Source organism: Artibeus jamaicensis, unplaced genomic scaffold (genome assembly GCF_021234435.1).
Source record: "Artibeus jamaicensis isolate MK-2021 breed Jamaican fruit bat unplaced genomic scaffold, CSHL_Jam_final contig_387, whole genome shotgun sequence".
NCBI lineage: Eukaryota > Metazoa > Chordata > Mammalia > Chiroptera > Phyllostomidae > Artibeus > Artibeus jamaicensis.
The window spans coordinates 38,958,207-38,982,997 of record NW_026521812.1 but is presented as its reverse complement, the minus strand read 5'-3'; the positions used below and the strand labels follow the sequence as shown (position 1 = coordinate 38,982,997).

At 39.3% G+C, this 24,791-nt stretch overlaps 1 protein-coding gene across 6 annotated transcripts in view; it reads right to left on the bottom strand.

Annotated features, from left to right (window-relative positions):
* Positions 1-820: 820 nt before the first annotated feature.
* RNGTT (RNA guanylyltransferase and 5'-phosphatase) overlaps positions 821-24,791 on the bottom strand; it is a 247,508-nt gene continuing 223,537 nt past the window's right edge. For 4 of the 6 annotated variants that reach the window (XM_053664811.1, XM_053664809.1, XM_053664812.1 and 1 more), the window contains exons 15-16: positions 5,209-5,332; positions 823-3,783 (exon numbers count right to left, since the gene is read on the bottom strand). In XM_053664811.1, the coding sequence (XP_053520786.1) occupies positions 3,620-3,783; positions 5,209-5,332 (288 nt within the window). In that variant the 3' untranslated portion in view covers positions 823-3,619. Of the gene's footprint in view, positions 3,784-5,208; positions 5,333-24,791 lie in introns of all 6 variants that reach the window. The other 2 variants (XM_053664814.1, XM_053664810.1) reach the window with 2 other exon arrangements.

Sequence of the window (24,791 nt, the reverse complement as noted above, 5' to 3'; positions counted from 1 at the left end):
AATCCCAGCACCGCATCACAGAGCAGGCAGGGGATCCGCACCTGCACTTACAGGCTGAGGGAGCACCGGCTGGGGAGGAGGAAGAGGAGCAGGCCTGCAGTGATGAAGGAACATTCTGGTGGCAGCTATCTAAAGGAAAAACAGTCTGCCCGCTTCAGAGTTATGGAAACTGGTGATTCTCTTGGTCTGATTTCTTGTCATGGCCAAATTCTGCTCTTCTGTGTAGTATTTGGCTATGCTTATTTTGGTACTTCAAATAGCTGAGGGGTTTCATTCTATTTGTGTATTTTTTAAACATTCAGCTCAGAGCACAAGTCCCAGTTATGTTACCTCGGGTTACTCGACCCCCGGAGTCTCAGGTTCCTCAACTACAACTGGAGGTTAAGAACCTACCTGCACAGAGTGGTTGTGTTTAGGATTGCTCTGGTGCTTGGTAAATACTCAACAGTAATAATATTGCTATAATCATGAATGTAGGATACTTAAAAAGCACTGCTTTTAATACAAGGGCCATGTTAGACCTGAATAGGTTCTTTTTGACCATCTGGCCCACTCTTGGCATTCTTCAGATGGGACCAGGAGAAACGAGTTCTAGAGAAAAACGCAGAACCAATGAGAATCGGAGCCTAGAATGGGTCTAGCCCAGGGTTTTCTCCAATGGAAATGTGTGATTCTTGACTTTCCAGGTTTCTGGAACAGAAAAAACTACAGCAACAGTTCAACTAGTGGTATCTTTAAACATTTAAAGATGGCAAATTCTATACTACAAAAATGCATAGTCGACAGAAAAATTGGGAGGTCATTATTTCATCATTTTAGAATATTTATTACTGAGTATTCTGAAAGAATTAAATGTATTAGAAAACAATGTAATAGAATATCTACCCAACAACAGAGTGCTAAAATGAGGTGGATGAACTGATTATACTTAAAATCGCAAAGGTGTGTTTCCCCCCATTCCCCTCCACTCCAAAAACAAAAGGTATATTCATATCCCCGCCAATCAAATTTCCTGGTTTCTCAGGAACAAAAACAGAGGATTTTCCAAGTCCCGATGCCAACTTTTAGAATGTAACACGGCCAGATAGATCATGCCGGGTGGGGCTGGTAGCGGTAGGATCTGATGCCAGCAACGGCAGGCGCACACGAGCATCGGTTAATGATGGGTACGAGGGCACCACCAAAAGTAAAACAAAGTAGATGTGCTTTCTGTCACTTTAAATCAGTAGTTTTATTACAATATGCACTGACCCACAATTAGAGAAGGAATGTCCTGCCGTTTTCTGAGCAGCTCACGGAAAGCAAACGTAACCATCCAGGCAGCTGCGTCAGTCACAGAGTTCCAAACACAATGCAAGGTTTTTGAATGTGATCATTCAGAAGGCAAAGTTTTCCTATTCTTGTCTATGAAACTTCAGTGTCAAAACTAGTCACCGTGAAGTGGGCTGAGAAGGGCAGTGTTCCCTACCTGTTCTAAGTGCTGGCTCTCAATGTCCCCTCCTGGCTTTCCTGGTGACTCTAGGACGCTGCAGATGGTAGTGTGCTCTGGGGCTACATGGGCCTATTACTTATACGGCCAACTCTTATATTTCACTATAAGTGAAAAAAAAATTAAGAAAGCTAACTGCTAAAAAACACACCAAGTTAAGAAGAAATAGCTGGATGTATTAAAAATGAGATGCTCTTTTCACATTAACTCATTTAAAAGGTTACAATTACCATAAACATTTCAACTCCATTAAAGATCGCTGGCAGAAGGTTGCTCTTACGTCAGCACAAGGGCTCTGCATTTACACAGGCTATGGAGAAAGCAGCGAGCGGCAGGAAGAGCCACTGACCCTGGGGAAGGGACATCAGACTCCCTGGAGCGCACAGGCATTTGTTCAGATCTGTCCTGGACAAGACACCGTGGGGCCTTGAGAGGCCCCATCTTTCTGTGGTCGTTGTGGCAGTCGGTGGGTCCACCCCCTCGGCGCCCAAACGCACCACAGTGTTCTGGGAAAGAAACCCTACAGTGGCATTCTGGGTAAGTTCACTGCCCACTTCACACCCTGGGGACAGCACAGTTAAACACCCCAGCGTGACACTATTTCACGGAGAAAAGCACTGCAGGGGGAAACTTTTATCTAAAAACATTTAAACTCAGGTGAATACAATACATTTTTGGTTCGTCTGTGCTGTAATGTATAGAAATCCTATCAGATATTCAGTCTGCTAGGTAAGGTGTTTGGATTTTCATTTCTGACTGCGTTAGTAGAAGAATATACACTGTTGCATATATTCCCACATATATATACATAGACATATATAAAACTTGGGTCAGGAAAAAATTTACATACACACACTTGAAACCTGTACCTCTAAAAATAAATACATTAGTCTCTAATTGACTAATTCCTTCACAAACCAATCAGAACACAGTTTCTCAACAATGGCAGATGACCAATTAGCTGTCCTTTAATCCATTATCTACCAGCAAACAGTTTGAAATTCAGACATACGACAGAAATAGCATTCCCAGATGAAAATGTAGATGGAATTCTGGCTTTGAAAATAAATGTCTTGACTTCCTTGGTGTTCAGCTGCTACAGATGCTGGCTCTCTGCGTTTGAGTGACGGGGGAGCGGGCTTCTAGTGACAGCGTTCTGGTCCACTGATGCCCAAAGGAGCCAGCCGGCGTCTCCTTTGCTGTCCAGTTCAAGGGATCTAAAACGACACCGCTGGTCTCTGGTACCACTCCTGTGTCACAGCAAGCTGTGTGTTCTGGTGTAAACTACAATGTGCTGATACCGCTGAGGTAAAGCAGCAGCAGCCCTGACATTTTAAAGAATGTCTCCCAGGGAACTACGTGAAGGGCCTGGTGGTGTGTATCTAAGTCCTACGGAGCAACTGAAAACCACTGCGGAGTGGACACACTGGAGATCGGATACTGCAATTCTAACAACAGAAGCAGATGCAAATACTCAATATTCTTTCTTTAGAAAGGATGCAGGTTCACAAAATTGGAGCTTCACTTTTTTACTTCAACATTTCAAAAAAAACTCCTTAAAATGATAAAGCCAGACCAAGTTGTGTAATACAGCACAATACTTAACAACCTTGTCATTTGTTTTTGAATACAAGAATCTCAGAAATGGAGGAAATCCATGATAAATGATAGCAAGAATGTTTAATGCCATTGCCTACATTTTTTAAAAGGAAAATTTACCATAGCTGAAATACACTTCTAAAAAAATACAGTGTTCTAGGCTCTCACAGTTCCAGATTGCTAACTTTATAAATTAAAGGTAGAAGTTATCCATATATAAACAAGGCCTCTTTTTCATTGATTTCAAACTTGTTCAAACCTTTGGATATTTCAATCTTTAGATTCCACAAGGTAAGGCTGAGTTTACCAAATATAAATAAAATGTTTAAGTCCATGATGTATTTATTGTAGCACTAAGAAAACAAATGCATCAAATATTTACAGGCTGGCTACAATACTTTTCTTTAAAAAATAAAATAAAACTTGTATCAACGTCAGACCACGTCCTTTGTTGAATTTCCCTGGCGCAAGAGGAGTGACAGCAGGCTCCTCAAACGTCTCTCCTCTCCGTCCCCAAGGCAGAGGCAGGACTTAGGTCACAGGGTGCGGCCTTTTGGGGGGCGGTGGAGGCATGAGCTCCGTGTCGGGGTCCTGATGGCGCTTGCGTTTCTGTCCTTGAGAAGCTGCTGCACATCTGTCAATGAACTCAAACAGCATCTCCTTGGTGACAGGGTTTGAGATACTGTTGCACACAGCTGTGGACAAAGGGAGACACGTGTCTCACGTGAGGGTTAATTAAAGCCGCTGACTCACCACAGGGAGGGGACAGGCAGGAGGGAAGGTCTGCATCCCAGTGCGCTAGCCACTTCCACTGCACCGACCCGAGTGACACTCTTCAGCTTCAATTCTTCTCCCTGCCCTGCACCCCCAAGTGAGTGGTTCTCCACTGGCTAGTCTTTGCTGCTCTATTAATTTTAAACCCAAACTTCACATACTTGGGTTACAAGGATGTATTCAGTAGGATTTTCTATCCCTTAAAAACAGTTTTCATAACATTTGAATCTAGCGAGTACATCACGTTATAGACCATATTCCACCAAAATGTCTACAGAATATTCTACTATGTGCTGCAGTCCTTCAGTTTTTCTCTCAGAAAACAGTCCCCGCATTGAGAAGCCACCATTCCCACTGAAGAGGGAGCTGGCAGTGCCACTATTTTACTTTAACAACCTGCGTGAAGTAAGGTATCACAACAAAATTACTAATAAATAAAGCATCTTTCTTTATGTGATCAACATTTAGTGCCAGTCCTTTTCATTTTATTTACCTACTTAGTTTTGGAAGAAAAAAAGACACTGGCTTCATTATTCCTATTTTCTAAATCAATTCATCTTGTCTGGACTTATCTGCAAATTCCAACAAGTTTTAAACACACAAAGCTTTAAACTTTTATGCTGGAAAACTCAAACAGGCAATTTCTATATTTTCTCATAAGCTTATCACATAATCATCACCATCACTGACTGAGTACTCTAAAAGTATACAACTCTATTAACCTTTAATCTTGGTTTCTATCTTTTATTCTCAACGCCACTAAAAATGCAATCCAGAGCAACAACTGCCACTACTAGTTTACCTTAAAAATGTAATTTGTGTTGTTCCCCACGAAAGAAACTTACTATTCTGAATTCCCAAAGCATTCCTGTTGTACCCAAAAACACTCAAGGACAGCATAGCGGGTTTTAGTTTAGTTTTTTTTTTTTTAATGGCTTTACTTTGTTCTCTATTGTTTGTAAAACTATTTTTGGAGCTGGAAATTATATTTTCCCCTGCTAATTTCATCTTTTACCATCTGGCAAATAATGGTTGTTATAGTTTTGAATAGGACTGAAATTGTCATGGCTTTTGTTGTTGCTGTTGTTCAACAAATTCAACTTGTATACAGCCCGTGGTCCTGCCCTTTAAACTTCCCGCGGGCCCATGGGCACAGGCCCACAGGTCTATCTACGGAGGAGAACCCGCATACCAACCGGAGTCAACCGGGGCACCGACTCAACACAACCCTGACCCTGGCAAGCAAAGGCGGGGCCGAGACGAGTCTGGTGCCTCGGCCGAACGACAGAGACAGCAGGCTTCGGTCCAACGCTGTGACTTTTTTTTGGACAGGTTGTCATACTCACCCATGGCAGTGTTATAGGCATTAGGAAAACTTTTGTCTGTTCTCTGTCTCATGAAGACCCAGCTGTTGTTCTCAAATTTGCATTCTATAATTTTGTTGTCATACTGTTTTAGCTCTTTAGTCACCTGTATTAAAAAAGAATTGAGGAAAACATTTAAATCATCTGAAAGGCCTTTTGCTTCCACTATGTGACAGAGAGACGCATTAGGAAAAGCCAAAAACCCCTCAGTACCCTTCAGGCAGAGCTCTCTGTCATCTGAGGCGCCTCATCACGCCTAAGGCTGCAGTACGCACTCCCTTGTACACGTGCTCATTAATCTGACATTTTACATATAGCTGTGAAAATGGCTGTCAGCGTACAGCAATTAAAAGAAGTTTAGCAGAAAAACCAGCCACTTCTGGGCCAAAGACAAATATGCTACCACAGGACCCATGCCTTCAGTACTGTCTGTGTCCCTATGGCTTTCAGAAATTGAGTTTGGTGCTTATGTTTCATCAGCTTTCAGAAATGTCTTACCATCTAAATTCCTACATCAGAACCTCAGAATGCCATGTGCTAGTTTTACAAAAGTTACATATAAAGATTAATATTAGAATCACATTCAGGCAATGTGTATCTTAAATATCTTGCTTTTCAAGAAGTGCTAATTAACCAAAAATCTAATCTTTAGGCTATTTACTCTTTCCATTTCCAAGCTAATATGAATTTAGAGATGAAGCTACTTTTGCTTTTAGTTGGTAGGGGTGGTTTTTTTGGCTATTTCACCTCAGATGATTAAATATAGATTACAACTTACTCTATAAAGCTAACAAGTAACCATGGTAACTACAAAACCTTTTAAAAGATATTTCATCAGGCTGTGAGATGGCTTTCATAAATAAGAACCTAAGCTTATCTTTGCAGTTTTCAAATCAAATGCCAGTCATGGTAATATTTTAATTCTGTCCTCCTCTTTCTCAGCTAACAACTTTCCCTCACAATACGGTAGATTGCAATCATTTAACTTCACTCGTATTATCTGAAATGCTCTCATTTTTCTAAGCATATATTCACTACCACCTAGGATTATGAAGGGAAGCAAATTTCAAAAGATGCTTTCAATTCACAGATTAGACAGTGCATGTCTTCGTAAAACTTTCACACTGTATTCCTTCTTCCTTAATGAGTATTACACTTGATTGGACTATTTGCATGTTCAACATCCCACAGGCCTAACACATTCACGGGCTCTGGAACCACACCAGCCCAACAGAATAATATCCCACTAAACTAATGACTTGCTAAATTAATTCTCAAGTATTCAGTATTCTAGTCTCAACCCCCCTCCCTTCCTTCCTAGGGATCCACCTCCTTTTATTCTGATACATTATCTGTATTCAAGTATTGGGCAACTCGCTCACTTAGGTAACCCATTCATATTAAACCATCTGTAGGATCTAACAGAGGTAAGTTTCTAAACCTTTCAGTTTTCATTTTCTAATTTCTAAAGAGACCACAGGCATTCCTAATTTTAGTAACCAGTGTCTTAGTGCACACTGGAGAATGAGAGCAAGTGCCTGGCCCATGGCGGCCAACCAGTCAACTTCTTCACTGAATATAAAACTGGGAAGTGAAACATTGCTTATTAAAAAAAATACCTTGCAAGAAAATTCACTAAAGACACCAGCATGACATGAAAAGGTACATTTGGGAAACAGCTGCCAAGGAAACTGTATCACATGCATTTTATTAAGATGAATGGTTTGCTATCCACAGTAAGCAGTCTGTACTTTTACTGACTAGCAATTGTAGTAAGCCTTTATCACATAGCTTACCATTCTTATGTTCCTAGTTTCAGAACTGCTATCAATTAGGTGGTGCTCAATGTGACTATAGGAATTAAGCACTATTATGAAGTATCTGTGTGTCTACTTGGGCATGCATTAACAATCTGGAAAACAGAGCTTTCCAGAAAATAAACACTTAAGGACATAAACACTTAAGTTGCGTGGATCCAGCCACTTCATAAGTGGAACCCGTTAGGTATTTCTTGTGGCTCAGAGGTTCTGTGTATGAGGCAAAATCAAGAAAGTCTGACCACCTTTGCCCTAAATTATCCTCATCCTTTCTCAGTTCCTAGTCTCTAAACCACAGGTGGCAAATACGAGGCCTGTGAGCCAAATCCGTCCCTTCACCTTGTGTCTGCCCGGCCTCAGCACTGAGCTCCTGCTCACCTGTTAAGGAGTAGTTACATTTATAAAGTCCTAAATTACATTTGGCCCTTTGAAGGCAGCTGCAAGGCTGATGTGGCCCCCGGTGAAAATGAGTTTGACACCCCTGCTCTAAACCCACACTTAGTCTTGTATCTACCACTTAGTAGAAACCAGAGTAGTGAAAAACTGCCTGAAGTGCAGAAAATAGAGCTGGTACAGAATGAGAAGTTCAAGTTAATGTCATTCGTTTGATCTAGATCACTAAAACACATACTCCTCATTGATCCCCCCCATCCTCAGCTCAGTAACTGGTCCAGGGTAGATTCTCAGGGAGAAGGTTTACTGAATTCATGAGAATCATGAGCTTCTGTTTATCAGCCAGTTTGCCCACTGATGGCTGGTTAAGAAAAGTAAGCTAGTAGTGGTCTCTAGCCTTTCTCTGCCTCCTTCCCCCTTTCTCCTTTGCACCCTTTCTCCAGCTGCCTCCCCACCCCTGCCAACAAAAGGTTTAAATATCTTATATATTCCCAGTTTATCATCTGAATAAACACAATGTATTTGTACTCTCTATTTCTGGTGCCAAAAGTGCAGGTGACACCATGAGCAGTCTCCGTTATGCTGGGAGCAAAGGCAGCACATCCCCTTGGACAACAAGTAGAAGAAAGGGAAAGATAAAGACAGATTTCGTGCCCTCCCTCCCTTTACTGATCAGGCAATATCAACCATGTTTAGAACTGTATTATTCACCTTTATATAAGTAAATACTATTTATTTATTGGGTCATTAGTATGTGCAAAGCATTAAAAATTCATGATCTATACACACATAATCTCATTTCATTTGCATCACAACCTTATGAGACAGGAATTATATTGCTGCCCTTCAACAGGTATGGAGTCTAAAGCTTAAAGTAGTTAAATATCTCACCAAGAGTGACAGACCTGGAAAGTGAAACAGACAAGTCTCAATAGGTCTTCCTGTCCAACGTCAAATGCTATCTCATATCTCACTAGCTACTACAGAGCCCGGTACTCTGTGGACAATAAACATAAAGTAAAACAAACAAGGTTATTTTCCTACCCAAATTTTGCCTGATACTGGGTACAGAAACCTCTGCACATAGAAGCATAAAGAAACGGTTATAAAACAGAAAGTCACCAGACCTAACTCGGCCACAGTACCAAGCTGTAGAACCATCCTTCCTGCCATCTGACGAATACCAAGCAGCCACGTCCCAGGCGCTGGGCTGGAGACCAGTGACACAGACATAGTCCCTGCCCCTCAAAATGTACAGTCTAGGAAACGGTCAAGTGAACAACTACAAATTATGATAAGGGCTATGAAAAAAAACAGACTATATAATAGAGACTAATGCAGGGAAAAAGATACCTGATTTAGGTGGGAGAATTTTGAGGAATGATATTAAGGTTGAAATTTAGGGGATGATAAGAAGTTGGTTTATAGAAAGAAGGTAAGAAGGAGAGGGAGGGGAAAGTGGTTATTAACAGGATGTCTGAAGGCCTACAGTGAAAATGTTCTTAAGATATTAAAGGAACCAAAAATAAAGAATGTTCTGTAGGACAGGGCAGGGGACAGCAATAAAGGCAGGACAACTCTAACTCAACAACAATTAAAAAAGGAAGTTCCCACATAAGCCTGATTCATTCCCTAACTCTCTTATACCATTTTATATCACATACATACAGTCTAGCTGTCTATCTGCACCTTTATCTGAAATTCCTATAGACTTCGTAAACTCAACATGTTCAAAATTCAACTTCTCTTTCCCAAATCTATTTCTTCTCTTGTCTTCTCTATCTCAATAAATGGTAATTGTATTTACCCAGTTCCTCATGACAAAAACCTTGGTGTCTTTATGATCCCTTCATCTTTCACTTCTCCTCATATTCAATTCACTACCAGGGCTCTACCAGTTCAGCCTCCAAAATGTATTCTAAATGTGTCTATTTGTCTCCTCTCTTAACACCATTATCACAGTCCAAGCCATCACTGTCTCTCAGATTCCTGCATCAGCTTCTTCTACGTTATCCCCATCCTATCGATTCTTTGTAGCATAGCCAGATTACACTCTGAAATACCTAGATCCAATGAGGTAATTCCCTTGCTTAAAAGAAAAACAAGTAAAAGGCATACAAGTGAGAAAGGGAGAAAAAAGACTACCTCTATCATAGAAGACATGACTACTTACATAGAAGGAATCTATAAAGATGCTTTTAGAATTAATAAGTATGTTTAACAAGGTTGCAGAATATAAGAAAACAATTTTATTTCTATATATTAGCAAAAAATAGTTGGTAATTAAGAATTTCAAAAGCATCATTTACAGTAACATTAAAAAACATGAAATACTTAGGAACAGATTAAAAAAACATGCGGGACCTATACGTTGACAACAACAAAACACAAGTAAAAGAAATCAAAGGGTGAAGGGTTTACAGGAACAATTATAAAGGACACATGGACAATAACGGGGGGGGTGTAGAAATATGGGAGGGAGGTGGGGAGGAGTGGAGGGAAAGGCAAAAAACTGTATTTGAACAAACAAACAAATAAATAAAAAAGAAAGAAATCAAAGCGTATCCAACAAAATAGAGATATACCGTACTCATGAGTTGGAAGAGTCAATATTGTTAAGATGTCAGTTCTTCCTGAATTTATCTATAAGATTCAACATAATCATAAGCAAAATCCCAACAGGATTTTTTATACATATAGACAATCTAATTTTAAAATTTATACAGAAAGCCAAAAAAAACTAGAATAGCTGGGAGAAAGAAAACAACAACAACGAAGCTGAAGAGCTGACTGGCATTAGCTGATTTTTAGACTTAGTAAACAAGACAGTGTGGTACTGGTGAGTGGAGGGACACACCGATCAGTGGGACAGACAGGAAGAGCCCAGAAGGGATCCATAATTAGAAGGGCAATTAATTTTGACAAAGCTACAAAGCCAATGGAATGGAGAAAAGATAGTCTTTCCAACAATGGTGCTAGAAGGACTGGATGTCCACATGCAAAATAACAGACCTCAGCACATAGCTTTAACCTTACACAAAAATTAATTCAAAATGGAAAATACATCTAAACCTAAAACTATAAAATTTCTAAAAGAAAACATAGAAGAAAATCTTTATAACACAGGGTTAGGCAAGATTCCTTAGAAACACGACCAACAACATGATCTATAAATATAAAGCTGATAAATCAAACACTGTCAAAATTTAGTATTATGCTCCATGAAAAATATTAAGAGAATAAAAAAGACAAGACGTGTATTAGGGTAAAATATTTGCAAATCACATATCTGACAAAGAACTTATATCCAGAACACATAAAGAACCCTTAAACTCAATAACAGGAAAACAAAAAACAAAGTTAAGAAATGGGCAAATAATCTGAACAGACACTTCACTAAGGAAGATACATGGATGGCAAATAAGCACACAAAAACATGCTCAACACATCACTAGTCATTAAGAAAATGCAAATTAAAATGACAATAAGATACTACTATGCACGTAACAGAATATCCAAAATAAAAAATATCGATAATATCAAGTGCTGACAGCAATGCCAACTAAATAACCTCTTAGACATTGTTGGTGGGAACGCAAAGTTGTACAAACACTTTGGAAAACAGTTTGGCAGTTCCTTTATAAAGCTAAACATGCACTTACCATAGGAGCCAGGAACCCCACTCCTGGCACTCTCTTGGGTGCCACTTCTAGGCACCCGAGAGAAATGAAAACATGGTCAAACAAAAAATGGAACATAAATGTGTATAGTACTTTTATTCATAACCACCCAAACCTGCAAACAACTGAAATGCCCTTCAGTTGGCGAAGACAAATTTGATACATCCATGCAATGGCATACTATCCAGCAAAAATAACTATTGACAAATGCAATACACACATGAACTGCGAATATAGTAGGCTAAAAAGCAGCTAGACTTTAAAAGCTTTAGAGTATGCCATTCCATGAAGATAACATCTTGGAAAAAGCAAAATTATAGGAATAGAACCACATCAGTGGTTGCAGAGTTTGGGAGTCGAAGGAATGGTGGGTTACAAAGTGATGTCATGTGGGAATTTTGGAGAGGTGATGAAATTGTACTGTATCTGAATTCCAGTGTTGTCTACAAGCCTGTATGCATTCCTCTAAACTCACTGAACTATACACCAAAAGGAATGAATCTGTGGTGACTCAAATTTTAAAAGGTAAACTAAAAAAAATACAAGAAAAATAGTAATTATAAAAAGTTAAATCCAATCATGCCCTCCCATTGTCAATGGCGTCCTATTACAAAGCACTAAAAAACACAGCCCCTGCTTATTTTTCTAGATCATTTGGATTGCTGTAGAGCACTCTCTACCTTTCCTTTACTGGATTTATCGGTATTTGTAAACACAATTTTTGTTAATTTCCTATTTAATTAATGTAAACCAAAATAGTTAATACTGACAGAATCCTTTCTTGGTGTTAAGTGCTGTTCTAAGTGCTTTACATGGATTAATTTAATCCCCACAACAACCCTAGGAAGTATCCCATTTTTACAGGTAAGAGAAGTAGAGGCACAAATCAGTTAAGTAATTTGATTAGGGTCTCATAGCTAGTGAGTGGCAGTGAAACATACTGTATCCCTGCTACGTTTCTAACACAGTACCTACTTAATCTGTATGAGAATCCAAAGAGAATGGATCCAAGCGTGGAAACTAAGGCCCAGAGAGTTTAACTAAGTTGAGTAAGGATACAGAGCTAATTTGTTTTGGTATCACAGTTCAAATTCTAGACCTTTGTGAATCGAAAACCTATATTCTTCAACTTTGGGGGGATTCTCTTAGCTTCCTGGACTTCCTGAAAGTCTATTTCCTTTGCCAGGTAGGGGAAGTTCTCCTTCTTTATGTTTTCTTTTATTTATTTGTTTGTTTGTTTTTAATTTAATTGTTTTTCAAGTACAGTTTTCTGTCTTTGACTCTTATCCCAGCCCGCCCCACCCTGTGCTCCCCACCTCCTTCCCATTTCCACCCCCCTTAGCTGTGTCCATGTGTCCTTTATACTGGTTCTTGTAAATTCTTCCCCTTTTTCCCCTGAAATTCCCTCCCCTCTCCCCTCTAGTCGCTGTCCCCCTGTTCTCTATTTCAGTGTCTTTGTTTTTATTTTGCTTGCTTGTTTTGTTTTGTTGTTTAGCTTCCTGTTAAAGGTGAGATCATATGGTATTTGTCTTTCAACACCTGGCTTATTTCACTCAGCATAATGCTTATGTTTTCAAATAAGTTTTCCATTTCTTGATCTTTCTCTTCTCCTTCTGGCACCCCTATGATTCTAATGTTGGAATGTTTAAAGCTGTCCTGGAGGTTCCTGAGCCTTTCCTCACTTTTTTGAATTCTTGTTTCTTCATTCTGTTTTGGTTGATTGTTTATTTTTTTTCTTCTGCTCCAAACTGTTGATTTGAGTCCCAGTTTCCTTCCTGTCACTGTTGGTTCCCTGTATATTTTCCTTTATTTCACTTTTCATAGCCTTCAGTTTTTCCTCTATTTTGCAACCATACTCAACCATTTCTCTGAACATTCCGATTATCAGTGTTTTGAACTCTGCATCTGATAGGTTGGCTATCTCTTCATTGCTTAGTTTTACTTTTTTCTGGAGCTTTCATCTGTTCTTTCATTTGGGCCGTATTTTGTCTTGGTGAGCCTGTTATGTAGTATGGGGTGGAGCCTGAGGTACTCGCCAGGGCAGGGCAACCCTCATTGCTCCGCTGTGGACCTGTATGTGGGGGAGAGGTCCAACAGGGGTCCATTTGCTCAGCTCTCGGCTGGCTTTCAGTCACTTCCTCCCCTGCCCACAAGCAAGTTGGGCCCTTCTGGTGCTGATTCCTGGGTGGGTGGGTTTGTGCATGTTCTAAAAGCCTGTAGGTCTCTCAAGGAAGCACACACCAAGGCACAACATAATTACATTACCCAAGATTAAAGATAGCAAGAGAATCTTAAAAGCAGCAAGAGAAAAGGAGACAGTTACCTACAAAAGAGTGCCCACAAGACTGTCAACCAGCCCTGGCTGGTGTAGCTGAGTGGATTGCACGAGGGCCTGCAAACCAAAGGATCATGGTTTGATTCCCGGTCAGGGCACATGCCTGGGTTGCAGGCCAGTTCCCAGCAGGGGACGCATGAGGGCAACCATACATTGATATTTTTCTCCCTCTCTCCTTCCCTTCCCCTCTAAAGATAAAATCTTAAAAAAAAAATCAACTGATTTCTCAAAAGAAATCTTGCAGGCAAGAAGGGGCTGGAAAGAAGTATTCCAAGTTATGAAATGCAAGGACCTACATCCAAGATTACTCTATACAACAAAGCTAGCATTTAGAATGGAAGGACAGATAAAGTGCTTCCCAGATAAGGTCAAGTTAAAGGAGCTCATCATCACCAAGCCCTCATTGTATGAAATGTTAAAGGGACTTATCTAAGAAGATAAAAAATAACAGTAAAATTACAACAAACTCACAACTATCAACAACCAAACTTAAAAAAACAAAAACAAACTAAGCAAACAACTAGAACAGGAACAGAATCACAGAAATGGAGATCACATGGAGGGTTATCAGTGGCGGGGGAGAATGGGGGGAAAAGTACAGGGAATAAGAAGCATAAATGGTAGGTACAAAATAGACAGGGGGAGGTTACAAATAGTATAGGAAATGTAGAAGCCAAAGAACTTATATGTATGACCCATCAACATGAACCAAGGTGGGGAAATGAAAGTGGGAAGAAGGGTACAGGATGGAGGGAAATAGAGGGGAGAAAAAAATGGGACAATTGTAATAGCACAATCAATAAAATATTTTTTTTGAAAACAAAAAAAACCTTGTGTTCTTCTTTTCCCTAAGAATCTAGGCTCTAAGTTTAAAAAATATTCAAGGAAGCAAAAGTAGATTACAGTTGTGGATGTTTTTACTTCTTGTGTAATTTAAGTCATTATTTCCATGGATTACATTCCACGTGGGAGACTGTCCGGGCAGCAGATGAAGTGACGTGTAACGGATGAAGGGCAGGAGGGCATACTTATTGGCTTGAAGCACAATGACTATCAAGTTTCTTTTCCTTCACTTTCCAAATGCACACCACTCTAACCTGCATCATCTCTCTGCTGTTTGCTATTCTAGTTGCAGCACAAACCACAAATCACTGCAAATTGCAGAATTTCTCAATCATTAAGGATTTACAATAGGTTAATTTTACAATGGGCTGTACTTCACAGCTGCAATGCTTTTGTCTGATTTCTAGACCAAATGAGAAGTCATTATTGGATTGAATGATCTTTCCATAGGCATGACTAGAAAAAGAAAAAGGTCATTCGGACAAAACAGGTAGCTCTGCCAGGTAAGGTAAGGTAAGGTAAGGTCATGACAACGGCTTACTAAATAGACTGTCAAATGATGGCATAATATATCACTCCCTGTCTGTTAGTACCAAGCATGATAAGAATTCCAAGCAGATCATGAATTCAGTGCATGCTTGGGATAACAAAAACGGTCCACAACCAAGGAAAGCTTTACAATCCAATATGCATGTCTAACACTTGTTCTTCTTTCTAAATGGTTTTAAGTATAAATGACAGGCTTATATGATGTTGCTTGTTTTTTCAGATGTCTTTGCCACAACCAATACAGAGAAATATATCATAAAGTATGTATTTCAGACTGAATTTGATAGATGGTTTACCTACTTCTGGCAGTAACAAACACCTATCCTAAAATCATTTTAATAATCATTAAATAGCTAGCTTAATGAAGTTCAAATAACTGAACTGTGTGTGAACTAGGCAATTCATTAGGATGTCAATGCATAGTTCGAATTTACCTCAATGAATCCTTCGTTTACTTTCGAAGGACCTGCTAACAATTTGAATCCAATCATGTTCATTTAAAAAAATCTCTTTAGCAGTATGTCCAGATATATGTATATAACTTTATCTCCTTTCTCTCACCCAACTATCCAACTATATACTTTTTAGAAACCTTGAGGGAACTGTCCTCCAGATAGATCTACATGGTATATGGCAATAAACCAAAATAACAAGTGAAGATTTTTTTCCTGTTCACCTACCATTTAGGGCACCAACAAAAATGCTGAAGTTCCTCCCTTTTGATCATCAACTCTGCAAGATGTCTCAATTTGTTTGAGTAGTATGAACAGGCACCAGAGTCCCAAGACCCATATATCTTTGGATTATTAGCTTGGTACACAGAACTCTCTAGCTTTGTTATAAAGTCTAGTGGTGACAAGGATTCATCTGAGCAAACAGAGCTTTCCAGGATCCTTTTGCTCAAGTCTGTACCTCAGGTCGATGCCTGCTCCCACTGTGATCTTCTAACCACAGGGGCAGTAAGCTGCCTCTGGTACGTCCAATCATTCATCGAGTCATTCATTTACTCTTTGCCAGGCACAATGCATTCTTATTTTTATACATGCTTTCTCACCAACTATATTTCTTCTTTAAGAAAGAAATCCTGCCCTGGCTGGTGTAGCTCAGTGGATTGAGCACAGGCCTGTGAAGCAAAGGATCGCAGTTCAATTCCCAGTCAGGGCACATGCCTGGGTTGCAGGCCAGTTCCCATCAGGGGATGCACAAGAGGCAACCATACATTGATATTTCTCTCCCTCTCTCCTTCCCTTCCCCACTAAAGATAAATAAATAAAATCTTTTAAAGGAAGGAAGGGAGGGAGGGAGGGAGAGAGAGAGAGAGAGAAGGAAGGAAGGAAGGAAGGAAGGAAGGAAGGAAGGAAGGAAGGAAGGAAGGAAGGAAGGAAGGAAGGAAGGAAGGAAGGAAGGAAGGAAGGGGAAGGAAAGGAAAGGAAAGGAAAGGAAAGGAAAGGAAAGGAAAGGAAAGGAAAGGAAAGGAAAGGAAAGGAAAGGAGGAAAGGAAAGGAAAGGAAAGGAAAGGAAAGGAAAGGAAAGGAAAGGAAAGGAAAGGAAAGGAAAGGAAAGGAAAGGAAAGGAAAGGAAAGGAAAGGAAAGGAAAGGAAAGGAAGAAATCCTGGAGTTACTGACAAAGGCACTGCATACACACAGAGTGATGATAACACTGCTCAGAACCCTCGGAGGATCCCTTTTGGGTCTCCATGTACTCATTCCACGTACTCTCTGAATGACATACACAGTGGGAATGACTGAAATCTGCTTCATCAGGTCCAGGTACTGGAGATCTCAAAAACCATTCAGAAGATGTTGAAAGTTTGAAAAGTATTATAATAAATGATCTGCATCAAGTTTCACACACTCTAAATACCTTCCTTAAAATAAAATTTTCTCCCAAAACACATCACAATTACCCTTCAAAAAATCCATCATTTTGGAGATGATAAAGAAAACTTGAAGCTCATCAAATCAAACACTTTCATCCTAAAATATCCAAGTACTAAAGTATATCATCCATTAGCTCTATTAATCAGTGTATCTTTATGTGTAAACATTCGTGCATCAAAGAAGTATCAAATTCATTATTTTGGAAACCTGCACTCAAAACCAAGTTAATGTTTTTACCTAAGATATTTATTTTCATCAGAAATACTTACTTTTAAATTACTAAGTTTTTTTTCCCCCTTCATGTGGAAGGGGAGGGGAGAGAACTAACATTTACTAACTACCTGCTATGCAGCTAGCACTGTACAGGGCAATTTATATACATTATGCTTTTTACAATTATGAGGAAAGGTTGTGTTTGGTTCTAGAGCTCTACATCACTGCCTCTTGGTAATATCTAGAAAATACAACACTTGAGAAGAAAAGGAAAATTGTATTATTATTCACTCCTAATGAAGAAATTACTAAATAATTAAACCGAAGAGTTAATGGAGTATCCTTTGCAGTCCCCATAAACGAAAAGAGATATGTGGACTCTAGTAGGTCACGTTAAGTTTAATTTAATATAATCTTCTAAAAAAGAAATGATAATCATATACAGGCTGCATGTGAGAGACAGACAGACAGACAGACACACACAGCCCCACCAGCCTCAAATGCAATGGTTTGCTAACTTGAGTCTGAAGAAAAGAGGTCTGGAAAGAAGTTACGAGGAACCAAGTGACAGAAATCTTAAAAGTGGGCAAAGAGGAGACAAAGGAAACTCTGCATTCTAAGCCAGGTCTGTGAGATGGAGATAAAGTGCTTTTCAGTTCAGTAATATTCAACAAAGAGAGATTCCAGTGGTGATTAGAGCTGTTTAATTTTTTAGTAGGCTCTAGCAATTTATAAGTCTTTTCTGTCTTGGCAAGTAGTTTACCTGCTTTTATTTCCAAACTTGAGAAAAAAAGGAGGAGGGGAATCATTGCAAAGAATTATGCATGCATGTAATATGTAAAAAAAAACAAACCTAGCTATTATCTAAAGATTTCTACATTCAGAAATACCTTACTGCCTAATCTTTGAGAAATCAGAATCATCACAATTCACAATTCACAATTCCTGGAGATTTCATTAGAAACCAGATTAAATTTCTCATTTAGTTTCTTCCCTCACCACCCCCCACACTCCCTTAGGTTATTGTCCTATCTTTGAAGAAGATAATGAGATTGTCTCCTAGTGGGAATAAAGAACAAAAATCAAAATCAATTGGGTAAAAAAAAATCCCTGTACCTTTGGCCATTCACCACTCAACTGCTCTAATCAAGCCTTCAGAGACTCTATTTCGAATAAGGTGGCACTGTCACCTATTAGGAGTCTTTTCTGGACTACAGTGTTAAACTACTTGGAATTAAGTCTGGGGATAAATAAGATAGATGGTTTTACATATTTTCTCTAAAAAGTATCTAGCACAATCTTGGTGCTTAATAAAAATAATATATCAGTTAAGTGGTATGCTTGGCAGGAATGCTTTTAAATCATCAGTATTTTCTGAGATAGTCTCACCAGTGTGCCTCCTTCTAACGTTTAAAAGTCAGCTCAATTCCACAACTATCAGAAATCGCCACATGAGTCTCTGAGGAGTGTGCCCCCTACCGCTGCCATGCTGCCCGCGTCCTTGCCAACTTCTGGGCCAGTACACCTGCGACCCTGGGCTCCTGCAGCTTCCACTGTGGCCTGGCACAGGAGGGTCTGCTCTGGCCAAATGACAATACAGGGAGGATGTTTGTTTGGAGGTTTATTTAAAATTGGAGAACACTGTGAAGTGGTGGAAAGTAACAAGCTGAGAACACTTGGAGCATCTGCTTTGTTTGCCAGCTGCCACAGAAGACCTGGTGATCCCCTCCTGCTACTGCTCTCTGCCCAGAGGCTCCAAATTATCACTGCTTTAACTGACTTGTCACCACACTTCAGATGTTACCACCATCATTTCCATTTTTGCTTTCAGAATATTCCAAGAACAACAGTCCTTTGAATTTTACCATCTAATTGGTGCTAAATTTACATATAGTCATGCTTCCCCAACTTTGGTGTTAAATGGATATTCTAGTCCTTTTCTGTCCTCAGGAAAGGGAAGGGAGGTAAGTCCCTGTTTTAACTATCACACAGCCTAGAGATTCACTAGCACATGACAGTTTTGTAGCCCCACTCCAGAGCCTGCTGATGGCAGAGCAAACAGCTGGATTTAACCCCAAATTAAATCGTGAAATATGAACTCCAAGTTACACTGGCTGGCAATGGTTTGGCAAGTTAGGGGAAGTGGCAGAGTGAACATTTGGGACTTAAAAAAAATCTAATATCAAAAAAGGAAAAGTGCCATATTTTGCCATGCATAATGAGTGTTCTTGTGTGTGTTATACATGAGATTATCATGGCCATTATTATGCCCACCGTCTGCGATCATTAAGCCCATGTATAATATGCATCCTTATTTTTCCCTGAAAAATTTGGGCAGAAAGTGCACATTATACATGGCAAAATATGGTAGCTCATTCTTAGTTATATTTCCTTTTGCTGGTTTTGTTTTTTACTGACTTGGTTTTTTGTGCTTAAATAACTTTTTAGAAACCAAAACCCAACAGTGAGAACAATTATGTTGATAATGCCAGGAAATTTGTTTGCTTTGTTAAATTGAGCTTCAAAAGCACTTCAATTGAACATACATTTGTGATCACCAGTAATGCCTATTCTTATATCCATTTAAAATGTTTACTTTATTACAGCTTATTATAAATGTGAGTCTGCAATGCAGCACCGTGGCTGCTCAATTTCCAGGCCGTAATTTTATGATAATCATATGAAATGTATTCATGTGTCAACACAACTGCTGAACAATGCCCCAAATGGGACTGTTCACAGCTCTGAATTTCCAATGGCCGCACAGTTCTATGCTCCATAACACCAAGAACCTGTCACAAGTAGAACTCTTTGAGAAATTTAACTTAGTTTACAACATGTACTATTTTGCCACACTTAGCTCAGCTAAACTGCTACTATCTCAGAATACAGGTGAGCTCCTACAAGAACACTGATCCTAAAACTCGAACATATGAATGGATTAAACGAGTTCTATGACCTTATTTGATGGCTGGATTTATCTGTTTTAGGCAGCCTTCAAGTACCAGAGGGAGTGAGACTGGAGAATCCCCCTCTGTACTTGGTGTTTCCTACTGCATGTGGCAATGCCTGGCACCTCACAAAAGGTAAGCAAACACATACACAGGCCGAATAATGAAAAATGGACAAAGGGTCTAGAGGTGCCCCTCACTCTACTGGTTTCTCTGTTGCACTCACGGAGAGGCCGCCCTGGCAGGCACTCCCACTCACCCATCTCTTCCACAGTCCCTTTGGCACAAGGTGCTGGCAGAGAAAAGCTGATACTTGACTGAATAATTTCACGTGACATGTTTCTTTACAGAATTGAGTCTGTTTTGTCAGCCCCTGAAATATCACATGATACACTGTTTTAGAGCAAACTTCCTTTCTCTCACCTTAGATGGTAGGCTCCCTGGGCAAACAAAACAAGGGCCTTTGTTTTGTTTACTCTCACATGCCCCCGAACACATGAAGGTGCTCAATAAATGTACTGGAAAAAAACTGGTGAACATTATACAAAAAATGGTAAGAATGAGATTAGATTTCAAAACATTCCAGGCATTATTCGATGACTTCCATCCCCTGGACTGACCACCCTCCGGCTCCAGCCTTTGTACTCATCTTCCCTGTAAATGGCAGGCGTATCATCTTCTCTCCCCTCTGGCCCACTGCTCTTTCAGGTCACTTTCTCTGGAAAGCCCTCTGGAATTCCAGATTCTCGTCCTTCTTTGAGACACTCTCACAGTACCTTATCATTCCCTTCTCTTAGAAAGACACCCATAAATTGTCTCCAGCCTGACAATAAAGCTCAATCAAGATGAATTATAATGCAGTGCCTAGCACATAGTATTAAAATTAAAATTTTCACGTGCATACACATAGAAAGTTATGTATTTGGGGCCTGAAAACCAAAGCCAAACCAAAACAGAATAAGCCCAATCTAATTATATAGCCATATGGGTAATTAGTAGTGAAATCAACCATAGCTTTTTGAGTAGAAGTCCCTTTAAACCATGCTGCCACATAAAACTAGGTTTCTCCTACCTTTACGGATGTGGGTATGATTTCTAGTTGAACTGGAAATAGGACATTAATGATTGGGAAGAAGTGAAAGGGGAAACAGGGAGGAGAAAGAAAGCGAGCAAACCATATACCATGAATTTTTATGTCAGGTGGGAAATGAACATGCAAAATAGTCAAGGCATCCAACTGTATCATCTTCATTATCAACCAAGCATTTTCTGCTTCCTAAAATATGAAAGCTAATGACTCATCCACCCAGCACTTATCGATATTGTTCACGGTAAAAAAAAAAAAGATAAATGTGTCATTCCCTTCTGCATCAAGTATCCAAATAGGCAAAGCACTGTAAATATGCAAATTTTAAATAACTGATTCATTTACACAGTTTCACTGATAGAAACTCAAAGACCTTTATAAACATTAACCCTTCACATTCTTGTGAGATAGTTGTGCAAGATTCCTATTTCAAACAGTGACTTGGGACCCTGTAAATAAAAATGAATATACAGTAAGTTTCTACCGTCCTATCTCCCACTCTAAAATGAGTCTACATTTCCTTCTGATGTAATTTTCCACAAGAAAAAAAATCCTAAAAAATATCTCCACCAAAATTTCCCACCAAATCTGCAAACAGAAGAGATGGCAAACTGTCTTACAGAACATGACTTGCTGAACTAGTTCCAAGTGGCCTCAATAAACATATTCAATAGGACTGCACAGAGCTGAAAGGCTGCAGACCAAGACAAGACATATGACATGCCACTAAGAGCCTGCCCTGAGTGTACAAAGGGTTGACTACAAGCCCCTAATAATTTGTCACTTTACTAATATCCAACAGATGACTTATGAATAGCCTACTAATAAGATATAAATTCAAATTTGGAGGGTTTTTTTAAAAACCCATTAGGGAAAGTAATATGATAAGACAATTTTAGAGGAGGTATTTTTGCAAAAAAAAATTGCAGAAAATAAAACTTGGAAAAATATAAAAGATTAACTCCTGATAAATATTTAATATGTAAGGAAAATGAAAAAGTTATCATCACTATGGAAAGAGAAATGATAGATTATCAGAACAAGAATTAAAATGAGACATTCCATTATATTTATATATTATTGTTATTATTAATTGTTTTCACTCCTTTTAAGAGGGAGGGGGCACATATTACTGTAATAAGAGGTAGAATTTGAGTGAAGACACTTGAAGGAAGGAAGAATAAATTACTGCCAGATGGAGAGCTGGGGTTAAGTCTGAGTACTAGTTTGCTAGGCTCACTCTTTTTTTCCTTCCTTTCACTCTGTTTTCACCTAGAAAACTACAAAATGCCTAGATAAAATAACAGGGGAGAAACAACCACAGAAGCAATAAATTCCTGTGTATTTGTTTTGTGCTGGAGGGGGAATGCATTTACAAGTATATTTGTATGTATATGATGCAATTGTATATAATGTACACATTTTTTTTCAGATTTTAAATACTGAATCCAGAGCTTATAGAAGCATGTAGAAAGTATAGAGAGGAATAAACCAAGCCTTCCAATTGAGGCTAGGGTAGGAACAGAAAGCGTGTCTTTCATTTTTGAACTTTCCAAGGCCCAGAAAGATGAACCTCAATGCATGCACATGGTCACAACTGCCTGTGAGGTCAGGAAAGGACAGAATCAGGAACGGTACCCTACACCCCGGACCACCAGTCCTGCAGGCTTTACTCTGTATCCCGCTGCCCAGCATATACTTGAATTCAGCATGTGGATGTATGTGATCGTTTTTATTTACAGTCTCTACATCTGTTGATACAGGATGTGTGGTAGCTAATACCTGCTCTGGTATCTAAAAATGCATCATGGATCTAACCCTCTCCTGCTGTTCGGTAGAGACTTGGGGGCACATTCTACTTTTTAAGAGATATGGGTCATTTATACAATAAATATTTCTCCACCTTATTGTGCATTCATATTCTGATAAACCAAAAAGGTCTCCTCTACCACTATCTGGGGGGAGAAGTGTATTTGTAGCAGAAAGAAACCATCGCAGCGCTTTCAGGGTCAGGGCAATCTCTGCCCTGCCAAATGAGGAGGGAGGCCTCGGCTGACCTCTGTCTTTGGTACACACATTTGCTGAGTATCTTGGAGTGAGTCCGGTTCTTTCAGGAAAGTCAGTATTGTTGCAGCCTCTGATAGACCTAACTTATCCTTAATTCTGCTCTATGAGAAAGGCTGTTGTAGAGTAGTTCCAATTCATTACTATTAATTAATACATCACCCTTCAGTAAACTAGATCAAATTTACAAGGAGGAGTAGATGTATGTTACTATGAGGTCACAGACAGTGTTGACAAAATTCAGTCAGTCAGTCACTGAAGATTTTGAATTTACCTTCTTCCAAATCCACAGCTCTTACCCATGCAATCCAAACAAAATTCTCAAAACATTTACTATTTTATTTGACTCAGTATTTTCACCTTTGTTTTATAAATCCTTAAAAGTCAAATAATCACAAATTACTGTATTTCAGTTTCAGTTTAAAAAAAAAACAAAACTAGAAAGGATCTTGGATGACTTAATAAGAAATAACACTTTTAATTTTAAGAAACTGTTTTAGGACAAAGATGAGAACCCCAAATCTCACACCTGAGATATCCCTTCTAATATTCCACAACGCCTCTTTTTTATTCCTTCACATTATTGCTACAAGCCATCCACTTTAAAGACAATTGAGTGCAGTATTGTCCTCGTTTTGCTAGATTATTGAGACAATTTAAGAACAACTACAAGAGAATATAAAGAACTCTGGAGTAGGTGGAACTACTAAAATCCTGAATCAAGTGCTTTAGCACATGTGCACTGTGCTCCATGCTGCACAACCGCCAGGCTCCACGCTACCCTGCGGTGTGGGTGCTGCTCAGTTCTTAAGCTATGTCATCTGGAGAGCAAGGTTCCGATCTGCCCGGTGGCTGCTACTGGGACTGAATGTGCTAACCTATGTGAACACATCAGGGGAGAGCAACTCTGTTAGTCTGCTTTCCTATTTTTACCTAGGATTATTCTGCACTCAGTTAATAAAGAAAATTATGATAATGTATTATATAAACAGAAGAATTTTTCTTTCATTCCCCTTCCTTCAACTTCCATTTTAAACAAGAAAATAAAACTAAACAAAGTGAAGAAACTAAACCCTGTATTGTCCATTCTTACTTATCCCATATATGCCTCAGCATCCAACTATTAACGGTAGGAAATGAAACCACTATGTGGCTTATTTTCACTCTATGTTTTATCAGTCTAAATGGGAGAAGGTAACTCTTCCATGAGGTTATTTATGCATTAAAACCAAACTAAAACCTGGCTTTGAAACAGGAGCCTGGGCTCCACACACCTCCTTAGAACGCCGGCACAGACAAGAGCTCCTGAGCGCAGCACAGCCACACACCAAGTTCTAGGGAGCACGTGTCCCCTACAACAAAAATTATTTGTTTTTTAAAAAAAACCATGATTTTAGTTATTTGTTCACTTAGTTTCCCATACCACAACTTCTCAATGAAAGAAAAATGAGAAAAGGAAAAAGTACAAATCCTAATGATCTGGGTCCCAAGATGACGAAAGAATAAGACCCCTACTTGTAATGGCTGATTAAATGCCTTGGGGGAGGGCGACGGGGTAGAAAGAAACACCAATTTTCAACATAACCTTTATAAGTGGGGTATTTTGTGCTAGGTGCTTTATCCATACAAATACAGTTTCTCTAAGAAGCAGACATTTTCATTCCCATTTTATAGATGAAAAACAAGGTACATCCACTAAAGTCCATAAATTGGATGAGAATCCTACCAGATGTCTCTAATTCTAAAGTCCTC